This window comes from Carcharhinus amblyrhynchos, chromosome 34, assembly GCF_965287045.1.
Source record: "Carcharhinus amblyrhynchos chromosome 34, sCarAmb.v2.hapA, whole genome shotgun sequence".
Lineage (NCBI taxonomy): Eukaryota > Metazoa > Chordata > Chondrichthyes > Carcharhiniformes > Carcharhinidae > Carcharhinus > Carcharhinus amblyrhynchos.
The window spans coordinates 13,894,535-13,921,394 of record NC_137357.1 but is presented as its reverse complement, the minus strand read 5'-3'; the positions used below and the strand labels follow the sequence as shown (position 1 = coordinate 13,921,394).

General features: G+C 45.9%; 1 protein-coding gene across 3 annotated transcripts in view; it reads left to right on the top strand.

Annotated features, from left to right (window-relative positions):
* xpo7 (exportin 7) overlaps nt 1-26,607 on the top strand; it is a 105,633-nt gene extending 79,026 nt beyond the window's left edge. For all 3 annotated transcript variants that reach the window (XM_080216918.1, XM_080216919.1, XM_080216920.1), the window contains 13 exons: nt 706-789; nt 1,778-1,838; nt 2,252-2,360; nt 4,477-4,583; nt 5,380-5,468; nt 9,879-9,986; nt 12,319-12,401; nt 16,631-16,845; nt 19,726-19,864; nt 21,301-21,461; nt 22,776-22,874; nt 23,970-24,097; nt 25,569-26,607. In XM_080216918.1, the coding sequence (XP_080073044.1) occupies nt 706-789; nt 1,778-1,838; nt 2,252-2,360; nt 4,477-4,583; nt 5,380-5,468; nt 9,879-9,986; nt 12,319-12,401; nt 16,631-16,845; nt 19,726-19,864; nt 21,301-21,461; nt 22,776-22,874; nt 23,970-24,097; nt 25,569-25,662 (1,477 nt within the window). In that variant the 3' untranslated portion in view covers nt 25,663-26,607. The remainder of the gene's footprint in view (nt 1-705; nt 790-1,777; nt 1,839-2,251; nt 2,361-4,476; nt 4,584-5,379; nt 5,469-9,878; nt 9,987-12,318; nt 12,402-16,630; nt 16,846-19,725; nt 19,865-21,300; nt 21,462-22,775; nt 22,875-23,969; nt 24,098-25,568) is intronic.
* Nucleotides 26,608-26,860: the final 253 nt, after the last annotated feature.

Here is a 26,860-nt window from a genome sequence, read left to right as displayed (position 1 = left end):
CTGTGGAAGGAAACCGGGAGCACCCAGCGGAAACCCACACAGACATGAGGAGAACGTGCAGACTCCACATGGACGGTGACCCGAGGCCGGGATTGAACCTGGCTCCCTGGCGCTGTGAAGCAGCTGCGCTAACCACTTGGCCACCATGCCACCCGATAATGACAACAGCAAGAAACATCACAGCATGTCTGAACTTGAAACCCAACCCCATCTCAGAACATAAATCAGATAGTGTGTGCCAAAAACTGATAATGAGTTTGTGGGGAAATGGACGGAGGTGTGCTGCTTGAAAAGGGTTGAATGTAAGTGAGTCAGTCCCACTCAGTACTGACCAGAGATTGAATACTCTGTGTAAGCACGAAGCAGCAACTTCTGTTTACCATATTTACTTGCATGAAGGCCAGCCTTGTATTTCAGCAGTGTACCAAATCACGTTCCTCCCCTTGGGAAAATCCATTTGGCAAAGGGTGTCTGTGTTACACTCTGAATTTCAGCTGGGTTAATTTTCATTTTAAAATATATTGGAGTCGATTCCAATACAGTTCCTGCGGGTGCCTCTGTTTAGCAATGAGAATACGGGGAGAGGATAATGAAGTGGCTCTGCAGGTTGGTTTTGCTGAGGAAATTTGAATCTTTCTGCTGAGATTTTAAGGTAAAGACAGGTGTCTCCATTCTCTAACAATTGGTTTTCTGATCACCAACCAGAATCACCAACCTGAAGTTCTGGGGAAGATGTGAGCCAATCACATCCAAGACGCTTCAGCTTCTGAATGATCTCTCCATTGGATATCCTTTGATCACAAAAATAAATCCACTGGACCACTCAAAATGGGTGACCAGCTTCCAGCATCCCCAGGCGAAGGGTCAAGGGCAGACTGCACTCGCTTGAGGTGAACAGAGGGCTGAATCGGGGAAACGGGGCAGTCGTTTACACCACATACTTGATACAGAAACTAGAATGTTGCGGGAGGAATAGGAGACCAGAGGAGGAAAGAGATTCTGGGAAAATGAGAGGTTAGAGGAAAGTGTAGCATGTTGAGTTTGGACTTGAACAGAAATGTTGAAGAGAGTGTCAAGAGACTCTGTGCGCAGTTCATGAGATCCAGTCAAATCAGTTGAAGCAGCATAAAATTCAGAAGCATTGGAGTTGGAGCTGAGTGCATTGAGACAGTATTGAACTGCAGGTTCGTGCTGCATAATCACCAAATGTAACCGAGAAACAAATTGACTTCGGAACTAGGTCGGAATATCATTGTGAAAGTTTAAATATCAGCCATATCATTGGACTCTGTCAATCACTGGTGTATAACTTTGCATCTGTACGTAAACCTGCGTTCAATGGAAATCTCTATGACTGTTTATTATCAGATGATAGATGCACAGGTGAAGAAAGCTCTTGTAGTCTCAGATATATTCACAATCATCTCAGCGGCGGTGACTAGTTTCCAACTGCTTTTTATCAGTGACTTATCACAAAGAGCTAACTTGCTCATGTATTTCATATGTGAGGTACCTTTGTGTGTGGGTGGATACATGTCGGTGTATATCACTGCAGAAGGAGGTGAACCATTACTTTGACCCAGAGGCGAAATTGAGGCTGCAATTTGACCTGATACTGCCTGAAGCAACTCTCAGTTGCAAAGGTTTTTTATGGTAACCGTTTGGTGAATGATGTTTTGGACTGGAATGGAAGAGAAACAAGCAGGTTAAGAAGTGAGTGAGGTATTTGAATGACACCAGTGATGGTTTATTATCCTTGACTGTCTCTGTCTACATACAGCAGTGTGAGGAAGCTGGTGAAACTCACTGCTGTCCAATTCATGCTGAACAATCACACAGTAAGTACTTCACACTTCTCCATACCGACAAAGAATTGTATCTAGCTCGAACTGTTAATTCTGTTTCTCTCTCCACATGTCCTGCTGAGATTTTCCAGCATTTCCTGTTTTTACCTCATACCTCTCAGTTTGTTCTTACCCCTTGGGAAGTATATCTAAATGCTGTAAACTCAGAGTGGCTGCGTTGAAGAATACAATTTCTTGCACGGGTGCAAGAACTTTCTCAACTTTGCTCCGTCAGAAAGTGCCTGTGTGTCAGGCTGACTGCAGTAAAAATCAGTAACCAGTCACAAGCTCCTGAATTAAGATTTTTAAAATAAACTCTGGTGGTGGTCTTTACACTTGGCATTGTGTGTATTTACTAATGGTCAGCGAACGAGTGAATAATCTTGTGTTGTGCCTTGAATTGACAGAGCGAGCACTTTTCCTTCCTGGGCATCAATAACCAGTCAAACCTGAGTGACATGCGTTGCCGCACCACCTTCTACACAGCACTTGGACGATTGCTTATGGTTGATCTAGGTATGCAAGAACTATAAAACATCAGGGGATCCATGCTTGTCAATCAGTGCACGCGTATGTAATGCGATGGAGCATGTCTGCACATAGTCATAGAGGTTTACAGCATGGAAACAGGCCCTTCAGCCCAACTTGCCCATGACACCCATATTTTAAAACCCCAAAGCTAATTCCAATTGCCTGCGTTTGGCCCGTATCCCTCTATCGCCATTTTACCCATGTAACTGTCTGAACACTTATTAAAAGATAAAATTGTACCTGCCTTTACTACTACCCTGGCAGCTTGTTCCAGACACTCAACACCCTCTGTGTGAAGAAAGTTGCCCCTCTGGACCCTTTTATATCTCTCACCTCTCACCTTAGACCGAAACAACAAAGAAAATTATAGCACAGGAACAGGCCCTTCGATCCTCCAAGCCTGCACTGACCATGCTGCCCGATTGAACTAAAACCCCCAACCCTTCCGCGAACCATATCCCTCTATTCCCATCCTATTCATGTATTTGTCCAGATGCCCCTTAAAACTCACTATTGTGTCTGCTTCCACCACCTCCCCTGGCAGTAAGTTCCAGGCACCCACCCCCTCTATGTTTAAAAAAAAAACTTGCCTCATACATCTCCTTTAAACCTTGCCCTTCACACTTTAAACCTATGCCCTCGAGTTTTAGACTCCCCTACCTTTGGGAAAAAATAATGACTATCTAGCTGATCTATGTCCCTCGTTATTTTATAGACTCTATAAGATCACCCCTCAGCCTGCTACACTCTAGAGAAACAAGTCCCAGTCTATCCAGTCTCTCCTTACATCCAAAGTGAAGAATTCATGTTCTCACAACCAGCTAGTTAATTCTCTCTCAATGCTGATATCTACTGCTGTTCACAATTCTATGTCTCCAAGCAAGGAGAAGACATCCAAACGCTTCACTAGGTAAATTCTACCCTCTCAGCCCTGGAGCAATGGTCAGAGACTTAGGGTATGCTGCCCTGTTTCAGATCCACATAGACTCTAAATGTGGTGCCTCAACTGGGACAGTTGAATTTTGCTTTGATTTGATTTACTATGGTCACACGTATTAACATACAGTGAAAAGTATTGTTTCTTGCACGCTATGCAGACGAAGCATACCCTTCATAGAGAAGGAAAGGAGAGAGTACAGAATGTGGTGTTACAGTCATAGCTAGGGTGTAGAGAAAGATCACCTTCATGCGAGGTAAGTCCATTCAAAAGTCTGACATCAGCAGGGAAGAAACTGTTCTTGAGTCGGTTGGTACATAACCTTCGATTTTGTATCTTTTTCCTGACAGAAGAAGGTGGAAGAGAGAATGTCCAGGTTGGGTAGTATCCTAAATTATGCTGGCTGCTTTGCCAAGGCAGCAGGAAGAGTAGACAGAGTCATTGGATGGGAGGCTGGTTTGCATGGTGAATTGGGCTACATTCATGACCTTGTGTAGTTTCCTGCAGGAGCCATACTAAGCTGTGATACAACCAAAAAAAAATGCTTTCTATGGTGCATCTGTAATAATTGGTGAGAGTCATAGGGTTATGAGAGGCTGGGAGCACAGTCGAGAGAGAAATATTTTGAGGAAGTTGTTCCAAGAGGGAAGGTCAGTGGGGCAGAGGAGTAGGGCTGTGTCTGAACAGGGAGAGTGGTGGACAACCGGCCGTCCCATCCTGGGAGGGCGGAGGGTTTGAGCACAGTGTTTCAGTTCCAGATCACATCGCTGAGAGAGGATGGGCAGAATTGAAAGCAGGAAGGCAGGGGACCGTGCAGAATACATCACCACCTGCAGTCTGATTGCTTAAACAGGATGGTCAACTGGGATGTACAGGGCAGAATGTGACAGGCATTGATTCTGAGGGCTTTAACTCAGCCCTTGTTCCCCTGTGGCCCTGACTGGAGTGTCTATCTGTGTCTGTGCCCCAGGCGAACTCAGAATGTGGCTTGACTCAGACACACACTTGGAGCCATTTGAAGGCTGACTCGTACACTCGCACTTGGGAGAGATACCAGTCAGCAGCTGAGAAAGAATCAGCAGCTTCACAAGAGGATGTGAGAAAGTCAGTGTCTCATAAAAAGCCTTATGAGTAACTCATCAGCTCCTGTGTTTAATCCCACAGGCGAAGATGAAGACCAGTTTGAGCAGTTCATGCTCCCTCTAACTGCAGCATTTGAAACGGTGGCACAAATGTTTAACTCAAACACCTTCAATGAACAAGATGCTAAGGTACAGCTGTTTCCAATCCCTCAATCTCAAAATGCTTCAAGCAAACTGCTGCTGTTAGACAATTGTACGAGGAGTAGATGTGGCACGGTGGCACAGTTGTTAGCGCTGCTGCCTCACAGCGCCAGGGACCCGGGTTTGATCCCCAGCTTGGGTCACTGTCTGTGTGGAGTCTGCACGTTCTCCCCGTGTCTGTGTGGGTTTCCTCCCACAATCCAAAGATGTGCGGGTTAGGTTGATTGGCCATGGTAAATTGACCCTAGTGTCAGGGGTTAGCAGGGTAAATGTGTCGAGTTGGATTAGGGCCTGGGTGGGATTGTGGTTGGTTTTCTGGGCTGGGTTTTCTGTTGAATTTGATTTGAATCAAAGTAGAGAATATGTTCACGTTAGCAGCCACATTCAAGGGATGAGTAATTTTCCCATGATAGCGCTGTTCCTGAGTATATAACAACCTATAAAAAAGATTATCGAGTCATAAGTAAATACGGTAGGCAATATGACCCCTCGAGTCTTCTCCACCATTCAGTAAGATCACAGCTAATTTTCCGGATGGGGCCTGAATGGGATTGTGGACAATGCAGGTTCAATGGGCTAAATATCCTCTTTCAACGCTGCAGGGATTCTGTGATCTGACTGCGCCCTTCACTTCACTTTCCTATCTGTCCCCCATCACCCCTGACTCCTTGGGAAACGTTCTGTCAAACTCACCCAGACTCTGTTGTCTGCAGGGGTATTGAGCGTTATGGATCGGGCAGATGTGTTTATTTCATTGTACTCTTTAATGTTTATTTACGCACAGCGAACACTGGTTGGCTTGGTGAGAGATCTAAGGGGAATCGCCTTTGCTTTCAACGCGAAGACCAGTTTTATGATGCTGTTTGACTGGATGTATCCTTTTTGATGTTTGTTGAAAATTGAAAGCTGAGAAATCTGTGACTTGGATCCCGTAAGACCATAGACCATAAGACTTGGGAACAAAATTAGGCCACTTGGCCCATCGAGTCTGCTCCGCCATTCAATCATGACTGATATTTTTCTCAGCCCCCATTCTCCTGCCTTTTCCCCATGTACCCTGATCCCCTTATTCATGAAGAATCTATCTATCTTTGTCTTAAAGACACTCAGTGACCTGGCCTCCACTGCCTTCTGCTGCAAAGAGTTCCACAGATTCACCACTCTCTGGCTGAAGAAATTTCTCTTCCTCTCTGTTTTAACGGTCGTCTCTTTAGCCTGAGGTTGTGCCCTCTGGTTCTAGTTTTTCCTTCTTGTGGAAACATGGTCTCCATGTCCACTCTATCCAGGCCTCGCAGTATCCTGTAAGTTTCAATAAGATCTCCCGACAATCTTGTAAACTCCAACGAGTCCAGACCCAGAGTCCTCAACCATTCCTCATACGACAAGCTCTTCATTCCAGGGATCATTCTTGTGAACCTCCTCTGGACCCTTTCCAAGGGCCAGCACATCCATCCTTAGATATGGGGCCCAAAACTGCTCACAATACTCCAAATGAGGTCTGACGAGAGCCATTTTCAGCTTCAGAAGTACGTCCCCACTCTTGTATTCTCGCCCTCTCAACATGAATGCAAACATTGCATTTGCCTTCTGAACTGCCGGCTGAACCTGCACGTTAACCTTCAGAGAATCTTGAACAATGACTCCCAAGTCCCTTTGTGTTTCTGATTTCCTAATCATTTTCCCATTGAGGAAATACTCTGCCTCCGTTCCTCCTTCCAGAGTACATAGCCTCATGCTTTTCCACATTGTATTCCATCTGCCACTTTGCCCACTCTCCTAACCTGTCCAAGTCCTTCTGCAGCCCCCCTACTTCCTCAATACTACCTGCCCCTTTACGTATCTTTGTATCATCTGCAAACTTAGCAACAGTACTTTCAGTTCCTTCCTAGAAATCATTAATACATATTGTGAAATAAACATTATGTATGTATCACACATGGATATATATGTGGATTCAGAGGTGAACTGGAAACAGGGTAGCTGTATTTTTGGATTTTGGTTTGAGTTCTGCTCTGCCAGTTTTGTGCAGTTACGAAGCTGTGAGTGGATACAGGTGAGTACAGTAAGTGTCTCGGAGAGGCCACGTCACATCGCCTGCCTGTGCACTGTATGACTCCGAGGTGGCACGAAGCCAGGACTTACACAGAACTCACTGGAATGATTTTGTTTCTTGCGATGAGTGGACTGTCTGCAGCCCATGCCAGAGATGAACCCAATGTGACACACGTTTAAACACAGTTTACTGATGGGAATTAAGGAGGACTTCTCTGGTCCCTGTGGGCTGTCTGTGATCTGCGCAGACGAGAATAATTATTGACTCAACAGACATACGAACAGATAAAATAGCTTCATGTGTTGCTTCAAGGCACCCTGATCATCTCAGTGCCTTCACGTTGCTTTAGTGTCAGCGTAAAGGGACTTGGGCTTTCCGCCAACACTGAACCTGTGCAATGTAAAGCATACGTTAAAGCTGAACTGATTGCAAAGCGAAGCAAGTCAGATTATCTCCTGTCAAAAATCTCACTCCAGTTTCAAGTTCATAGATCTAGATTCAGACTGCAAGATGCAAAGCTGCCACTGTGAATGCTCTCTTCTGCCCTGTACAAGCGAAAGGGGTCAACTGGCAGGCAGCTGACTAGCATCTGTCCATCTATGGCTACTGACAGCTTGCAAGCACTATCACCACACAGTTTAGTCTGTGATCTATTTCAAGAAAGGGTTCGCCCTGTCCTTTCTAACCAGTGTTTGTGATGGTGACATGAAGCGAGTGTGGGAAGTAGGTCAAGGATTTCAGCAGATCCAGTCACAAGTCTAAACTCGTTCCCCCGCTGTGCTGACAAGAGGGATGTCTTCCCAAAGCTCAACAAAGCTAGACACGTGAGCTTGGAAACTTTCAGAACAATGGAGTGTTCCTCTGCTGTTGTAATCTGTAAATATATCCATTCTCCATCAGGGGAACATGTTCAGTGTTTGCCAGTAACAGTGATTTCTTGGCTATCAACGTTTTAAACGCAAGGGAAAAGCTTTTTCGGGGAGAGGCAGTGGAGTGGTGGTAACATCCCTGGACTAGTAATGCAGAGGCCCAGTCTAATGCTCTGGGGACACTGGTTCAGATCCCACCGTGGCAGCTGTTGGAATTTAAATTCAATTGATGAAATCTGGAATTGAAAAAGTTAGTCTGATGATGACCATTGTCGATTGTCGTAATGCTCGTTAGGGGAGGAAATCTCTGTCCTTATCCGGTCTGACCAGCATGTGACTGCAGAGCCACAGCAAGGTGGTTGACTGTAAACTGCCCTCTGAAATGGTGTAGCAGCCCACAAGGGATAGATTTCGCTGATACCACACCCAGGGATGAATAAAAAGGTCTGTTCAGATTTGTATATTACTCAGAGAACGCCTCTCACCTTCCCTTCACAAAACTGGATGCAATTGTATCAATCTCGGTCGTTTTAGAGCAAAACATATAAGCAGTAAAGAGGAGCAGAAGCAAACCAGGTAGTTCATTACCATAATTATTTGATTTGATTTATTATTGTCACATGCACTAATGTATAGTGAGAAGTATTGTTTCTTGCGTGCTATACGAAGCATACCATTCATAGAGAAGGAAAGAAGAGAGTGCGAATTTTGTGTTACAGTCATAGCTGGGGTGGAGAGAAAGATCAACTTCGTGCAAGGTAAGTCCAGTCAAAAGTCTAACAGCAGCAGGAAGAAGCTGTTGCTGAGTCGGTTTGTACGTGACCTCAGACTTTCGTATCTTTTTCCCAATGGAAGAAGGTGGAAGAGAGAATGTCCGAGGTGTGTGGGGTCCTTAATTACGTTGGCTGCTTTGCTGAGGCACTGGGAAGTGTCGATCGAGTCAGTGGATGGGAGGCTGGTTTGCATGATGGACTGGGCTACATTCACCACCTTTTGTAGTTCCTTGCGGTCTTAGGCAGAGCAGGAGCCATACTAAGCTGTGATACAACCAGAAAGAATGCTTTCTATGGTGCATCTGTAAAAGTTGGTGAGAGTCATAGCTGACATGCCAAATTTCCTTCGTCTTCTGAGAAAGTAGAGGCATTGATGGGCTTTCTTAACTCTAGTGTCGGCATGGGGGGAGCAAAACAGGTTGTTGGTGATGTGGACACCTAAAAACTTGGTAGTTCTCGACCCTTATAGCTGGTCTGGGGCTTCAGCTAGACTTTTCTGTCCGCATCCACTGAGAGATAAAACGTCTGTCTATCCCAAAGGCATTTAAATCTGAGCTTTTCAGTGACATTTCCACATGGAAATAATCACAACAGCATTCTCCTGTTTTAGAATTATTACTGATGTTTAAGCTGAAGCCTTGCCTGGTAATACACTCAGCTGTGAACAGAAAGGTTGTGGTTTGCAGTCCCACTCCAGAGACTAGCTGATAAAGAGACAGTTACACTGTTAGAGATGAATACTGAGAGAAAGCTGCACTGACCGAGGGCCAATATGTTGGAACAGAGAGAGAGCTGCACTATTGGGGCAGCATGGTGGCGCAGTGGTTAGCACTGCTGCCTCACAGCGCTGCAGACCTGGGTTGAATTCTGGCCTGTCTGTGTGGAGTTGCATGTTCTCCCCATGTCTGTGTGGGTTTCCTCCCACACCCTGAAAGATGTGAGTTTGGTTAATTGGCCATGATAAATTGACCCGAGTGTTGGAGGGATTAGCAGGGTAAACATATGGAGTTATGGGAATAGGGCATGGATGGGATTGTGGCCCGTGTAGACTTGATGGACCGAATGGCCTCTTGCGCTGTCGGGTTTCTAGGCTTCTATTGGAGATACAGCGCTGAAGGGGCTGTGGATGAAATGACAATACCCCAATTCCAAGTTGCTGAGAATGTAAAAGATCCCAAACCACTCCTCAAGTACAGAGTCGATAGTTCTCCTGATGTGTTGGGCAATATTTCTCCTGCAAGTCATATTGCTGAGGACAGACAGACTGCTTGTTTACTTCCCACCTGTGAGATCTTGCTGTGCACAAAATAGTTTTCATGCTTGCCTCAGTAACGGTGAGTTGAGCAGTAATTGTTCATGAGGCACTGAGGAAGATTTGTGAGAAGGTGATAATTGCTGTGTAAGTGCAGGCTTTTACCTCCTTCCAGTCAGTCACTTCAGTGCAATCTTTGATATTACGTAAGGAAATATTAAAGCCCTTTAAATCTAACCTTCTTTCTCCCTTGTTTCCACGAACGTTGAGTCAAGTTCCAATGATAGATATTTGTTTGAACTCTTGATGTAATTTCCTTAGCTTGTGTGCTCACAGCTATCCCACCTACATGCCAATACTACAGCGTGTTGTCGAACTTTGGTATCATGACCCAGCATGTACCACGCCCATCCTCAAACTGATGGCTGAACTGGTCCATAACAGGTAAAGTAGCCGTCTGGATATGATTTTCCTCTGACCTTCAATCAGATCTATCAGTGTGAGGAACTTGCAAAAATGGGGTTTGAAACTTTACTGTGCTATTACTGTGATGCGCGTACAGTAGAGTCGCGCTATCTCTGCACTAACCGTGCCTTGGCGATTTTACCATGTCTTTTTGATGTGAATGGTATTGTCTGGAACTCAGGGACATCGGAATTAGGAACATAAATAGGCAAATTCCACACTTCGAGCCTGCTCCGCCATTCAATCAGGTCATGGCCGTCTCAAATCCACCTCCCCATCTGTTCCCCATATCCCTCTTTCCTTTTTTTTTATTCGAAATATAAGAACATAAGAAATAGGAGCAGGAGTAGGCCATCTAGCCCTTCGAGCCTGCCCCGCCATTCAATAAGATCATGGCTGATCTGTCGTGACTCAGTTCCACATTCCCGCCCTCTCCCCATAACCCTTAATCCCCTCTCTTATCAAAAACCCATCAACCCGCATCTTAAAAATATTTAGCGAGGCAGCCTCCACCACTTCAACGGGCAGAGAATTCCAGAGATTCACCACCCTTTGAGTGAAGAAGTTCCTCCTCAACTCCGTTCTGAACCGCCCCCCTTTTATCTTGAGGCTGTGCCCCCTAGTCCTACTGTCTTTTTTGAGCGGGAAGAGTCTCTCCACCTCTATCCTATCCATCCCATTCATCATCTTATACGTCTCAATGAGATCTCCCCTCATTCTTCTAAACTCTAACGAGTACAAGCCCAGTTTATTCAGCCTCTCCTCATAGCTCAACCCCCTCAACTCCGGTATCAGCCTAGTAAACCTCCTCTGCACTCCCTCCAAGGCCAAAATATCTTTGCGCAGGTGCGGCGCCCAAAACTGCACACAGTACTCCAGCTGCGGCCTCACCAATGCCCTATACAGCTGCAGCAAGACCTCCCTACTTTTATATTCAATCCCCCTTGCTATGAAGGCTAGCATCCCATTCGCCTTCCTGACCACCTGCAAGCTATCTCTCTCTTAAAACCATTCAATAATTCAGATTCCACTGTGCTATGGGGCAGCGAGTTCCACAAATTCACCACCCTCTGTGAGAAGGAGTTCCTTCTCATCTCAGTTTTAAATCTACCGCCTCTTAACCTATACCTGTGACCTCTTGTTCTAGATTGCCCCATGAGGGGAGGCATTTGGTCAACATTTACATTAAGAATCACTTTTAAAATTGTATATACCTCGATCAGATCCCCTCTCATCCATCTAAACTCCAGCAAATACAAGCCCAAGCTGTTTAATCTTTATTCATATGTGGACCCTTTCATCCCTGGATTCAATCTGGTGAACCTCCTCTGAACTGCCTCCAATGTCACCACATCCTCCCTCAAATAAGGAGACCAAAACTGGACACATTACTCCAGATGTGGTCTCACCAACACCCTGTACAATTGCAACAACACTTCTTTCCCTTTGCAATAAAGGCCAACATCCCATTTGTCTTTTTTATTACCGACTGCACTTCCTACATTCATGGGGCAGCACGGAGACACAGAGGTTAGCACTGTTGTTTCGCAACGCCAGAGACCCGGGTTCGATTGCCGGTTTGGGTCACTACATGTACAGAGTCTGCACTTTCTCCCTGTGTCTGCATGGGTTTCCTCCGGGTGCTCTGGTTTTCCCCCACAGTCCGAAAGACATGCTGGTTCGGGTGCATTGGCCATGCTAAATTCTCCCTCAGTGTACCTGAACAGACAACGGAGTGTGGTGACCAGGGGGATTTTCACAGGAACTTCATTGCACTGTGAATGTAAGCCTAATTGTCACTGATAAACTTTTAAAGTTCACGAGCACAGACACCCAGATCCCTCTGCCCGGATGCATTTTGAATCTCCTTTCCATTTAGATAATAATTTGTCTTTATATTTTTGGTCGAAATGGACAACCTCATGCTAATCCACATTAAATTCCATCTTCCAAATTTTCTCCCGGCCTACCCATATCCATCTATAAAATCTTTATATCCTCTTCACTGCCTGCTTTCTCACCTATTTTAGTATCACTCGCAAATTCTGCATTGTTACACTCTGTCCCTGCTTACCGATCATTTGTATAAATTGTAAATAGTTGAGGTCCGAGAAATGACCGCTGAGGCACCCGGCTCGTTAGATTTCACCAGCCATCCTGACATCCTGACCCCCTGCTTGGGTTGAGATCTGATCAGCTTTGCTGCAGAACACAGTGCTTGAAATGTTTGATTTCTCCTTGGTGATGAGGCTTGCATCCAGACATTGCAATGTTTGAATTGGCGTTTTTGCTCCCCCCCCCCACTTTGCAGGTCACAGCGGCTGCAGTTTGATGTGTCTTCTCCAAATGGGATTCTACTTTTTCGAGAGACCAGCAAAATGATTACAACCTACGGTCAGTGTGATTTAACTTTGCTCTAACTCTGCTGTGATTGTCTTTGCTTGTCTTTCCCTGTGTCCTTCCCCAGCTGATGCTCACCCTCTGTATGCTGCTCTCAATTTTCTTCAGCCTATATGTGAACTTGCACACGATAGTTGTGAATGTGCTGCCTTGCTGCATTGATTAAGGTCCTGCTAAATATCTCCTCCCTGTTGACAACTCCTCTTGCTGCTCAAGTTCAGTTTAGTCCTCACTACTACAGTGCCCAAGAGCAGCATCATACCACACTCTGCCCTGCCCCCAGGACCTGAATCTCTCCCATGGTGCCCATAAATCAATGCATTCTCTGTGGAGGCACTGGCTAATCACTGGGCTCAGAGCAAGAACATGAGTTCTGTCCCACTCACACAGATTGCCACGGGCTGTAAGCATTTTTAATTTGTTTGTCCATGGGATGTGGGTGTCGCTGGCATGGCCAACTTCTGTTGCCCTTGAACTGAATGGCTTGCTTGGCCATTTCAGAGGGCGATTTAGTCACGTGAAGGACAATAGATTGCCTTCCCTAAAGCAAGTTATTGAACTGGATGGGTTTTTCTGGCAATCAATGTCAATCTAATTCCTAAAACCAGCTTTGCATTCCAGACCTCTTAATTGAGTTTAAATTCCACCAGCTGTCATGGGATTTGAACCCAGTCCCTTGGGTCTCTGGTCCAGTGACATTACCACAATACCACCGCCTGCCCCAGGTTATCAGATGCCATTTTGTGAATAATTAATTCTGACCATCATGCATAAAGGGTGTTGTTGCAACAACATTTACTTCATCTTGTGACACTGCAGCACGAACAGGATAATTGCACAGCCTGACATTAATGCACATGGGCTTGTAGGAAGCTCACAGGATTACAACTCTCAATTAATCCTATGACCCTTGCTGACTGCTGGGATTGTGGGAGTATCCTGATAGTATCGTTCAGTTCGTAATGAGCTTGCAACAATCGTAGAGGAATCTAACTGCTTTCCACCACGGCCACAATCTTCACCAGAATCTATCTTAATCAAGCGTCTTGACTCGGATGAGCGCCAAAAGAGCAAAAAAAATTACAGCACAGGAACAGGCCCTTCGGCCCTCCAAGCTGCCTGACTGAACTAAAACCCTGTATCCTTCAGGGGACCACATCCCTCTATTCCCAAGCTATTCACGTATTTGTCAAGAGGTCCCTGAAAACTCACTACCATAATCTGCTTCCACGACCTCCTCCAGCAGCGAGTTCCAAGCACCCACCCTCTGTGTAAACGATCTTCCTCTTACATCTTCTTTAAACCTTGCCCCTCGCACCTTCAACCTGTGCCCCCGAGTTCCAAATTCAAGGATTCAAGAGTCAGCGTGATTTCAGACAGGGATCACTGTTTGATCATACTCAGAATAAAATTGTAAACTTTCAGCACAGCCTCTGATAATGGCAGGAGCCGATGTCTGCCAGGGAGGCTGGACTCAGTTGAGCTGACACTAGGTCCCGAGTGCCTCCCACTAGTCATCTCCAGGAGAAATGCCAAGGATATGAGCTTCTACACCATGTCTGTTGATCCTACCAAGACCTTGAACACAATAGCGAGAGCCTCTGAAAGTTCATGGAGAAATTCAGCAGCCCTGGAAAATTCATCATGGTTTTACAGTCCACAATGCTGACGTAAACCCCGAGATGACGGTTTCTGATTCATGCCCAGTCACTAAGAGAGTTAAACGGGGATGCATACTGGCACCAATCCTCTTTGGCATGTTTTTCTCCATCTCCCTCACTCCTGGCATCCAGTGGTGATCCTGACGTTGAAATCAGCTATATCGGGGGAACTGCTCTGTCTGAGATGACTCCAGGGAAAGACCAAGGACGCCAAGGACCTGGTTCTCGATTTCTCTTGTGCCAGTGACTCTGCACATACAGCCAGATCAGAGCCAGACATGCAATGCAGCGCAGACTTGTTCAGAACGCATGCCATGACCTTGGTCTCACAATCGTCATGAAGGAAACTGAAGTTATGTACCAGCCTGCTGCAGGAAAGCCCTGCAGTGAACCCAAGATTTTAGTCCATGACCAGAAGTGATGCATAAGTGTCCTTAAGCTGTTCACTCCCTCAGGTTATCTATATTAGTGATAAGACACAGGCAAGAATTGGCAAAGCAAGTATCGCCTTCAGAAGGCTTCGAACGTCAGCCTGGGAGCAAAGAGGAGTGAGTCAGCCAACCCTAGAACAATTACCCAACCCACATGAAAGCAAATCACTGTAGATGCTGCAAAGCTAACTGGCCTGTAGTTTCCTACTTCCTGTCAGCCTCCTTTCTTTAATGGAGGAGTTACATTCACTGTGTTCCAATCTGATGGGACTGTTCCAGGATCCAGGGAAATGTCCTCTCTCAGCAGCCACTTCTTTTAACACCATTGGATAAAGTCCACCAGGACTAGGGATTTGTCCGCCTATAATTTGAATAATTTTCTCAGACCCTTTACCCGGTCATTGTAATCATTTTAAGTTCCTACCTCCCTTTCACCTTTTGATGCAGACTTACTTCTGGGATGTTCTTTGTATCCTCTACAGTGAAAACCAATGCAAATATTTGTTCTCTTCATTCACTGTATACTTAGTTTCCATTATTAATTTCCCAGTCTCTCACTCTACGGATCAACACTCGATTAACTTGCTCTTTTCCTTTTTAAATACCTGTAGAAACTCTTTGTGCTTTCTTTCAAAATTCAATTTCTTCCTCTTGAATCTTTTTGTCATTCTCTGCTGTTCTTTATGTTCTATCCGATCTTCTGACCTGCCACTCAACCTGGTGGAATCCTTGAACTTGGTACTATTGTTAACTCCCTGAGTTAACCATTGTTGGCTAACCTGAGAGATTTTTTCTTTCTCACTGGAATGGATATGTTCTGAATTTTCTCCTGAAATGTGTATCTCCACTGTCCTGCTCCTGAACCTAATTTGCCATTTCATTTTAGTCAGCCCTGTTTCCATGCTCTCATAATTGTCCTTATTTGAGTTTAAAACACTCGTGTTGGATCCACTCTTGTCTCCCTCAAATATGAAGCAGGTTTCTCTCCCTAAAGGACATGGTAGCACGGTGGTCAGCACTGCTGTCTCACAGCACCAGGGACCTGGATTCGATGCCCAGCTTGGGTCATTGTCTGTGTGGAGTTTGCACATTCTCCCCGTGTCTGCGTGGGTTTCCTCCTGGTGCTGCAGTTTCTTCACATATTCTGAAAGACGTGCTGGTTAGGGTGCATTGACCCAAACAAATGTTGGAGTGCGGCGACTCGGGGAATTTCAGAGTAACTTCATTGCAGTGTTAATGGAAGCCTTACTTGTGACAAATAAATAAATAAACTTTACTTTTACTTTAGTGAACCTGGTGGGTTCTTAAAACAATCAGTGATCTGAGACTAACTATCAGTCCCACATTTATTCATTGAATTTAAATTCCACCAGCTGCCTTGGTGAGATTTAAACCCATGTCCCTTGAATATCAGCCTGGACCTCTGGATTACTGATCCAGTGACTTTATTGTGACACTACCATCTCCCCAGAAAGTCTAGCATTTACTCACCAAAGCACACCTGGCACAACCAAATAAAACAGCATGTGGCCTCCTTCAAACAGAAGAGCATTTCAGGAGCAGAGAGCAAACACAAGGAAATCCTGAAAGAGCAGCTCACCGGAAACTCAGTCGTCTGTGGAATCTTGTCCTATTTGTCTGGCTGCAGTTTTGTCTTAGCAGTCACTGTCACAGCCACCAGAGTCCGACCAAACACCCTATGTGGTGAACAGTTGCTGCTTTGCTGATGTGACATAGCCCTCCTCCGGGCATCAACTCCAATAGGTCCCCTCTCATACACCAAAGATAGGTTTGTTCTTCAGTGTGCAGTGACACAAGATCATTCATAGGACAGGGTGCAGGGCAGGGGTTCATCCAGGGCCCTAATTCCAGTGAAACTGTCACTGGAGGACAAGGCGATGTCAAGGTAAACTCGCAAACAGTTCACATGCACACACTGACCAGAACGTGATGGTTTGCAGCCCGGGAAATGACTCAGTTGATTGCTCTGAAAGAATGACAGTTGATTGCTGTGGCAGATTGATGGGACAAATGGCCTTGTCCTGTCTATAATGACCTCTGTGAAACAGTTGAAGATTTCGGAAAGGCAAAAGAAGCTGTGATTTTTCTTTGTTGTGTTTTGTTCAAACAGGTAACCGGATCCTGACTTTAGGAGAGGTGCCAAAGGACCAAGTTTATGGGCTGAAGCTGAAGGGAATTTCCATTTGCTTCTCCATGTTGAAGGCAGCTCTCAGTGGCAACTACGTGAACTTTGGGGTCTTCCGTCTCTATGGTGACGACGCACTCGATAATGCTTTGCAAACATTCATTAAGCTCCTCCTGTCAATCCCTCACAGTGACTTACTGGTTCGTGATCTTACCCTCATCATTTTACATTTCTTCACAGTGTATGAGTGTCCCTGGCTCGGCCAGTATTTATTGCCTATCCTTAATTGCCCTTGAGAAGCTGAGCTATCATACGGTACACCCACAGTGCTGTTAAAGAGGTAGTTCAGCATTTTGATCCAGTGATGAAGGAACGGCAATGTATTTCCAAGTCAGGATGGGGTATGCTTTGGCGGGGAACTTGCAGGTGGTAGTGTTCCCATGTATCTGTTGACCTTCTCCTTCTAGGTAGCAGCAGTCGTAGGTTTGGAAGGTGCTGCCTGAGGAGCCTTGGTGACTTCTTGCAGTGAATCTTTTGATTGCTGAGACTGATCATTGGGGGTGGAGGGAGTGGATGTTTGTAGATGGGGTTCCAGTCAAGCAGGCTGCTTTGTCCTGGATGGTGGCAAGTTTCCTGAGTATTGTTAGAACTGCACCAAGCAAATGGAGAGTATTTCATCACACTCCTAACTTGTGCCTTGTCCACGGTGGAGAGTCAGGAGATAAGTTACCCGCCGCAGTATTCCAGCCTCTAACTTGCTCTTGTAGTCACAGTATTTATATGGCCGAGTCCAGTTCAGTTTTGGTCAATGGTTACCCCCAGGATATTGAGAGGGAGAGATTCAGTGATGGTTACACCATGACAGTCCTGGGGAGAATGGTTGGATCAACTCTTAGTGAAGACTATCTTTGTCTAGCATTTGTGTGTCACGTATTTTACTTGTCACTTAGCGGATAGCGTACTTGTGTTTTCGGAACATATTTTTCTGAACAAATATGTGTGAAAGTGTGGCTATCGTTGGGCAGGAATGTGAGGTTTATCAAGGAGACAGTACAAGTCACACAGCTAAACCCAGTTGGAATAATTGATAACTGAGATGGTTGTTGGAGGAATCTGTCACTCGGCCCCTTCATGTTTGCGCTTGCTTGACTGATCCCTGCATCCCAGTAGTCTTGAAGTTCAGTCATCGATGCGGGAATCTTGTGTAAGATTACAGCATCTCAGTGCATCTTACCTGTCACGCTTTCTGCTCGAGTTATTTCGTCCCCACAGAGAAATGTCCTCCTCCCACCCCACACCTCGGTTCTTCAGAATTCTGAGTCACTTGGCCGAACTCTCTCTGTACTGGGTGGGAATGCGGCAGGGTTTTCTGGGACAGTCTGTGGACCACAGCCTTTCTTCGCAAAGAAGAGTCAGTAGAAAAAGTCGATTAGTCGTGTAGACTACAGAGTATTGCTGGAAAAAAGATGCACTATCAAAGCTTTTCATCCTGCATTCATCAGGACAGCTCACAAGAAAATACCAAGAGTATAGAGAACTACAATTTATACTTCATGAGAAGACAATGCTGATTGTCTGGCAAGTAGATCTGATTGTTCGAGGCATTGGCATGGAGTAGGTACCAGTGAATAGTTAACTGCCAAAGTTAACTGACAATACTTGTGTAAAATAACCCTGATTGTGCTGAGAATTACACTGAAAACCGATTGAGGATGATCAGTATGGCTGACTTATGCGTGCTAGAAGCGACATAGATCCATGCACAGCAGGGCCTGGCATTGTCAGGCAGAAGCAGCAAGTCCACACTTCAGGTCTTTTTCAACGAAATGAAAGCCTGGGGTGAGCCATTCCCTGGATCGTTCCCCATGGCAATGCCTTAACTAATTAATGTAACTGCCTGGTTTGAATTTGAACAGAAGCTCATTGTTCCCTTTACTGTTGTTATTTTCTTTCAAGCTGTCCCAATGTGTACAAGATAGAAGACTTGGAATTTTTTTTGGTTTGATTTGATTTATTGTTGTCACGTCTATTAACATACGGTGAAAAGCATGATTTCTTGCGTGCTAATCAGACAATGCATACCATTCATAGAGAAGGAAGGGAGAGAGTGCAGAATGTAGTGTTGCAGCCATAGCTAGGGTGTAGAAAACATGAACTTAGTGCAAGGTAAGTACATTCAAAAGCCTGACAGCAGCAGGGAAGAAGCTGTTGTTGAGTCTGTTGGTACATGACCTCAGACTTGTATATTTTTCCTGGTGGAAGAAGGTGGAAGAGAGATTGTCCGGGTGCATGGGATCCTTTATTATGCTGGCTGCTTTTCTGAGGCAGTGGGAAGTGCAGACAGAGTCAGTAGATGGGAGGCTGGTTTGTGTGATGGATTGGGCTACATTGGCATCTAAAAACTTGAAGCTCTCGACCCTTTCTACCCTGTCCCTGTTGATGTAGACAGGGGCATGTTCTCCTTTACACTTCCTGAAGTCGATGACAATCTCCTTCATTTTGTTGACATTGAGGGAGAGATTATTGTTGCCGCACCAGTTCACCATATTCTCTGTCTCATTTCTGTACTCTGTCTCATCATTGTTTGAGATCCGAACCACTACAGTGGTGTCATCAACAAACCTGAAAATTGGATTGGAGGGGAATTTGGCCACAGAGTCATAGATGTGTAAGGAGTATAGTAGGGGCCTAAGAACACAGCCTTGTGGGGCACCGATGTTGAGAATGATTGTGGAGGGGGTGTTGTTGCCTATCCTTACTGATTGTGGTCTGTGAGTTAGGAAGTTCAGGATCCAGCCACAGAGGGAGGAGCCGAGGGCCAGGCCATGGAGTTTGGAGATGGGTTTTATAGGAATAATGATGTTGAAGGCTGAGCTGTCGTCAGTAAATAGGAGTCTGACATAGGTGTCCTTGTTATCCAGGTGTTCCAGGGTTCTCCATGTTCCAACAGGTCTCACTGCTCTTCTACACTGATTAATAACTCTTAGTTCTTAGAGAAACCCCTGTTGAATTTCCACTTAGCCTATTTGCATTTTTAACGTTCCTCTTGTTTTCTGATTTTTTTTTCCCCCCCAATCCAGGATTACCCCAAGCTCAGTCAGTCCTACTACTCCTTGTTAGAAGTTCTCACCCAGGACCACATGAATTTTATTGCCAGCCTGGAACCTCATGTTATCATGTACATTCTCTCCTCTATTTCAGAAGGTCTTACTGCACTGGGTAAGTCATCACACAGTAAGGAGCAGAGTAATGATGAAGATTTTCTTCTTAACTCCACTTTGTGTTTAATCACCAAGCCACAATGAATGGGAATTGGGCGAAGATAGGTTCATGTTCACACGAGAGTAAGCACGTACCACCTTATCCCATCTCTCACTGTGGCCATTTCAGTTCTGAGAGTTTAGCACTCAGATGAACAAAAGGCTTGGGACCTCCCCAGGACTGACACTTCCAGCTGTTCACATCTGGCAGTTGGCCCCACGTAATTGTGGTCCTGTGGCCTGAACTCACTTATCTCTGTTTGAATGTTGTGGGCCTGGAGGGTTGGAAAGGGCTGTTTCCTTCACAGCAAGAGAAATCAGATGTGTTAATGGCAACTTACAGTTTCGCACAAATTAATGGGAAGGTGGACTTGAATTAACAATGTCTTCATGACTAGACGTACAGACTGTATTTAGTTTGGTTGATAGAGTGTTCACTAATAGCTTGGGTACCAGGGAGAACTCTGCTTTTCCCCCAGCTGTGCCATGGGGCATGCCTTGTTTCCATTCTGAAAGATGGCTTCTCAGACAGTGCAGCACTCCCCCCAGTTCTGGCACTGAGACTTTCGGCTTAGATTCTGTGCTCCAGTCTCTGCAGTGGAACTTCAACCCCCAACCTTCTGACTAAAGACAAAAGAACTTCCCACTGCGCCTCAGCAGACAGTTTGGAAATGAAGGATGGAAAATAGTGAAGAATGTGTCCACCAGATTAATGTGCTGTGCCCGTTGTGTGAGTGAAGCATTGGCATTCTTTCACTTCAGTGTGCTAGCTGGCAGCAACACCCTTAACCAGCAGTGAACCAGAGAGTCAAGTGTGTGAGTCTCTCCCATTCAGAACACTGCCTGTCCATCAGCCAGTCCCCAGCTGTGCCTCCTTATTGTGACGCGTGATCCCTCATGGCCCCCAGGACAAAGCTTCAGGTGAATTTGGAGGTGGTTTGGCCCAGACGCGTTGCCTGCTGGCCCATTGGCATGTGAGTCCACCCTGGCTCTCACCAAACTCCCAGCAACCAGCACATAGCTGCACTTCCTTGTGAACACTGCAAAAGAGTTGATGCTTAAGGGAGTAAACCTCAACTTCTGGAGTGGAGCCCAAGGCAGACTGAGCTGCAGCCCTGCGATCAAGCTGGGGCCAAACACAAAGCATTGCATCCCTTTGACTCAACCAGGAAGGTTGAGAAGGGAACCCTGACATTTGGAGCCCAGGCCCTCCATACATTTTGCCTTTGCTTATTCTGTGACAAGTCCCATCCAGTTCCACGACAGAAGGTTAACCGAGGTGACAGGTTTAACCGCAGTGGTGTAAGCCATCGTCATGTGGGCTGGAAGGAAGTCAGTGTAAAGATGAGGTGAAAGGGAATCTGGCTGTGACACTTGTGGCTGTTCTGTTTTCAGACACAATGGTTTGTACAGGGTGCTGCTCGAGTCTGGACCACATTGTAACATACCTCTTCAAGCAGCTATCTCGCAGCACAAAGAAACGAACAACACCGCTGTCCCAAGAGAGTGACCGCTTCCTACACATCATGCAGCAGCACCCTGAAATGATTCAACAGGTAAGTCCCAGCAGAGGCGGAAAAATCTAACAAAGAGTCCACTTCCCCCTCCCCATTTCTGTATCTCTTCCAGCACTAGACCTCCACCCAACCCCAAGATCCCAGCCTTCCTTCAGTTCCAACTTCTTGTGTATCCCTGATTTCAATCTTCCCACCATTGGCAGTCTTGCTTTCAGCTATCTCGGCCCCAAGCCTCGGAAACACCTTCCTAAAACCTGTCTGCCTCTTTCGCTGTCTTCAGAGTTGTCTCCTCTACCAAGCATTTGGTCAACCACTGGACTAAGTATTCTGTGGTCCAGTGTCAAATCACATTTGATAATGTTGGTGTGAAATGCCTGGGGACATTGTATTGTGTTAAACGTTCAGTATAAATGTACATTCCAGTTTGTTGATTCCTCTCATAACAGCTCCCAAGAAATGTGGAGTGAAATGCTTTCAGGTAGCACTGGTAATGGATTGTCGCGATGAGGTTTAGCAACTAAATTCATCCTGTCTCTTTTAGACTTGGCAGAGGCAACAGCAGATCATTCTCGCTGCTCACTCAGCGGTTAGCGCTGCTGCCTCACAGCACCAGGGACCTGGGTTCATTTCCCGGCTTGGGTCACTGTCTGTGTGGAGTTTGCACGCTTTCTCCAATTTCCTTCCACAGACGTGCTAGTTTGGGTGCATTGACCCGAACAGGTGCCATAGTGTGGCAACTAGGGGAATTTCACAGTAACTTCATTGTAGTGTTATTGTAAGCCTTACTTGTGACTTTGTTAACATTTAATAAATAACTTTATTAGAAGTTAGTTAATAAAATTTTTAATAAAAATTTAATAAAAAATAAAATTAATTAAACTTGGAATAATTTGACTGGAGCAGAGCCGAATCTGGCAAGTGTGTGACACGTGAAGATTAATGCAGAGAGGGAAGGTGGATGGGAGAAGATATGATCTGAATGGTACAGTAAGAAAGAGGGCTCAGGAATAGGAAGCCTAGGTTGTGTGCACACAAGGTACATGGAGAGGGCTGGGAAAGAAGCAAGTAGGATTTTTGGTCTCATTAATAGATAAAGAATAAAAGTTATTCCCAAACCATTTGTTAGCACTTGTTCAGCTTCAGCTGAGAATTATGTCCAATTCTATGAGGAAAGAGCAAAGGGAAGGAATGAGATTAATATGGATAGCTCGAGCAAAGAGCTAGTACAGACATGATCGACTGAATGGCCTCTTTCAACGATGTATGATTCTGAGTGTATGTGGTGACTTAGTACTTTATGAATTCCTAGCTGCTTTCTGAATTTATGTTGCTGTCTCTGAACATTTTGTACAGATGCTGTCCACAGTCCTGAACATTATTATTTTTGAAGACTGCAGGAATCAGTGGTCCATGTCTCGCCCATTGCTTGGATTAATTCTCCTGAACGAAAAGGTGAGCTCTGAGGCCGTTACATTTCTGAGCTTAGGCAGCCAGCTCCAGTCAGTGTGGACAAAGCTGAGGGCTACCGGGATCGTCACTTTACCTCACTTAAAATCCTTCGACAAGACAAGGGAAATGAAGAAGAAAGGTTACATTTCTGCTGTTTCATTCATTTTCTGATGTCCCAAACTACTCGACAGTCAACTACTGGCTTTCTGAAGGGTTTTGTTGGCAAGCTCAAGAGTTGATATTTACACAACAGCAGTAGCTGAAAGAGTGGGTCATCCTGCTTGGAGCTGGGACACTCTCCACACCATTGGGCAATGTCCTTGCTCTTCAGGCATCCACTGGAAGGGGCAGACAGGGCCTTGGTTTAATGGCCCATCATAAAGTCACTAATTCCCCCCCCCCTCCCCCAGCGGTGAACACAAGTCACTCCGCTGCAACCTGTTTCACCCAGCCCCCAGTTTTCTTACTCTGATTCAGGCATAGTGTCAAGGGTTAGCTGTTAATGCTGCCAGTTGTTTACTATGCTGGAGTTGGTTCGATGCTGTGACAGAAAGCCACCTGGAGTCACTGCTTTTTATGCAGTTGTGTGAAAGTAAATCCATGCTGTGCCTGAGATTTGTCCCAAGTGCATGCTATGCTTAGGCAGCCGTTCGTTCTGCCACACGTGTGGATTTTGTCCTTTAACACCAGTCTACTAGACTGGGCCAAACCCTCCATCACCAGTTTCCTTCAGCACCCAAAACACCCTCTCTGACCCCTGCTAAATGTTGATTGTTTATAAGCAGGTCTGTATCCATCAGTCTAACAGTATGCTACGTCGAGTGGCCAGATTATGGCACGTGTTTCCATGGAATGGAATCTCAGCTTGAAGTCACACTGCTCAGCGTTGCACTGGGAGTGAGGCTAGGTTACATACTGAAGTCATGGAGAGGGTCTTTAACTCAATCTTGTGACTCAGAGGCAGGGTGCAGTCTGCAAAAGCTGGGAGATGGTAGCCAGCAAATCCCATCAAAGGATTGCCTCTTGTATGTAAGTGGGTTTGACGATACTCATCTTTCTCTCGACTTGTTTGTTTGTTCCTCACCCATCTCCTGACAGTATTTTGCTGACTTGAGGAACAGCATCGTGAATAGCCAGCCTCCTGAGAAACAGCAAGCCATGCATCTCTGCTTCGAGAACCTAATGGAAGGCATTGAGCGCAACTTACTGACCAAGAACAGAGACAGGTTAGCACTTGGTAATCAGGACGGTGCGTGCTGGGGAACTGAAACAAGGGAGGGTGTAGTTTGTAATTGCAAAGATTGGCATGCCAAGTAAGTGTCCAGTGTCGAGAAGGTAATACGTTTTCTGTTCCTGGCCCCATCAATTTGCTTGAATCCTTTCTTGTTTTACAGACATTGTATTTGACAGGATGTCAGAGGCTTAGGGAGGTTCTCAAGGTGGCACGTGGAATCATGGAATCCCTCCAGTGCAGAATGAGGTCAATCGGCCCATTGAGTCTGCGCCAATTACAATCCCACCCAGGCCCTATCCCCGTAACCCCACATATTTACCCTAGCTAGTTCCCCTGACACTAAGGGGAAATTTATTATGGCCAGTCCACCTAACCCATCTTTGGACTGTGGGAGTACGTGGAGGAAATCAGTGGTCAGTAAATCAGAAGGAATGTAACAGGTGGATCAACCCAATGTCCTCCTTCATTGCAGCGGACAGGGACAGAGACTAGGTATCTGTGGTGAGTGGCTTACGTACTCCCCAAATCCTCTCCAGTACCTTGGATTGGTGAAGCTCCAGCATCAAGCTTCCACCATAGTAACATTCACTGCCTCCATCACCGGCTCGCAGTGACAGCAAGGGGCACCACAGCAACCTGCTGACACTCTTTCCATAACATCTTCCAAACTTCTGACCTGTGCCAACTGGAAAGGCAAAAGCAGCAGGTCGGTAAGAAGACCCAAGACTGCAATTCCATCTTTGTCCCAGTGTCAAAATCCTAGAACCTACAATCTAAAAGTTAAATTACACCATCACTTCACAGCATGCAACAGTTCACTGACCTGGCATGGATTATCTGAACTCGTGGCAGAAGCAGATTCCACAATAAATTTGAAGGGGAGATTTAATGTCGACTAAAAACTGTCATGACTCCAGGAAAAAAAACAGGAAACTGGGATTAATTCGATGGCTTTTTCAGAGAACCAACACATTTCTATGATCGATCGAATGACCTCTTCCTCTGCTGCAACCTGCCAACTTCTCAAAGGGAGCGTGAGATCAGCCAGAATCAGTTACAATGCCAAAATCATATCTTCTGCTCAGAAACTGACAAATGTCAGCAGCTGGGGGCGATCAAATGTAGTATGTGCTTGGACAGAGTTCTGATCTGTGTCAAGTGTTGAGAGAGGGGTTTGGGTATGGGGTGGCACAGTGGTTAGCATTGCTGTCTCAGCGCCAGGGACCTGGGTTTGATTCCTGGCTTGGGTAACTGTCTGTGTGGAGTTTGCACGTTCTCCCAGTGTCTGCATGGGTTTCCTCCCATAGTCTGAAAGATGTGCTGGTGAGGGTGCATTGACCCAAAAAGGCACTGGAGTATGGAAACCAGGGAATTTCACAGTAACTTGATTGTGGTGTTACTGTAAACCTTTCTTTTTTGATTAAAAGTTTATTTAACCTGCAGTTGTTCTTCTCACTTGCCAGATTTACGCAGAATCTCTCAGTGTTCCGTAGAGAAGTGAACGACTCGATGAAGAACTCAACGTATGGTGTCAACAGCAGTGACATGATGAGCTGACATCGACCTGGATCTCACCTCCCACGTGGTTGGAAGGGGTTCAAGGAGGGAGGGATGTGCATCTGTGATGTTACACGGAAGGGTGGTTAGTGGGGGTGGAGGGAAGAGGCAGAGTTCAGTCGGACAGCTCCCAGGGGTCGCAGGTACAAGAGCAGTGCCCCCCCCCCTCCCAATTCCCCATGGCATCGGACTGCAGGACTGGTCACTGTCCCTCCCTTGGAAAACAAAATCTTGGCAGCGAGGGCCTTGGTGCTCTCGTCCCCCCCCTCATCTGCCTTGTATAAACTTGTACATTTTTTTTTCTTAAGACATTTTGAACAATGTTTATATGAAATGAATTAAAAGAGAGAGAAACGAAAGAGTTGTGATTGAAATTTTTAGAGTTGGGAGTGTGATGTTGAGAGACTTGGATGATGTAAGGTAGTTGAGGTGGAATGCGTATGGGAGTTCAGTTAGGTACAGAGCTCCTTATAATCTCAAAGCAGGACTTATAAACTATATGAACAATGACAGAAACTTACCAACTAACGCGGAACTAGCTCCAGGTACCAGTTGTCCGTCATATTTTTTCACCAATTGTTGGAGTAGTTATTAGGGAATTTGTGTAGAAGAGGTAACAGGAACTGTTGCTGCTAATTATGTGTTGAGCACAGCTCATTTCTATTCACCAAGGAACAGAAAACAATGGATTATATATTTTTATTGTTCCTTTCCACTCAATGTTCTGACTAAACACATTTCCAAATCACTGTGTGATCAGGTAGGTTGGTATGTAAGAATGTTTGCTGCATCCAGTGTAAGCATTGTGACTGCGAATAAACTGTTCATGGTTTGTACTGAAAGTAGTCTCCCGTTGGTTCAAGCGTGCAGAGGAAAGGTCTACGTCTCAACGAAGCAAGCTCTCCCCCAATCTTTCTCCCATTCATCAGTCTTCAATACCCTCCCCTCCCCGCTGTCCCCAATTCTGCCCCCCATTGCCAATATCCCCCGGCCCCAATACGCCCACCCCCCCGGCCCCAATTCCCACCCCCCCCCCAACTTCTGCCTCCCCGTCTCCCCGCCCAACTTCTGCCTCCCCCCCCCAACTTCTGCCTCCCCCCCCAACTACTGCCTCCCCGTCTCCCCCCCCAACTTCCGTCTCCCCCCCCCCCCCCCCCCGCCCACTTCTCCCTCCCCCGTCTCCCCACCACTGCTGGGA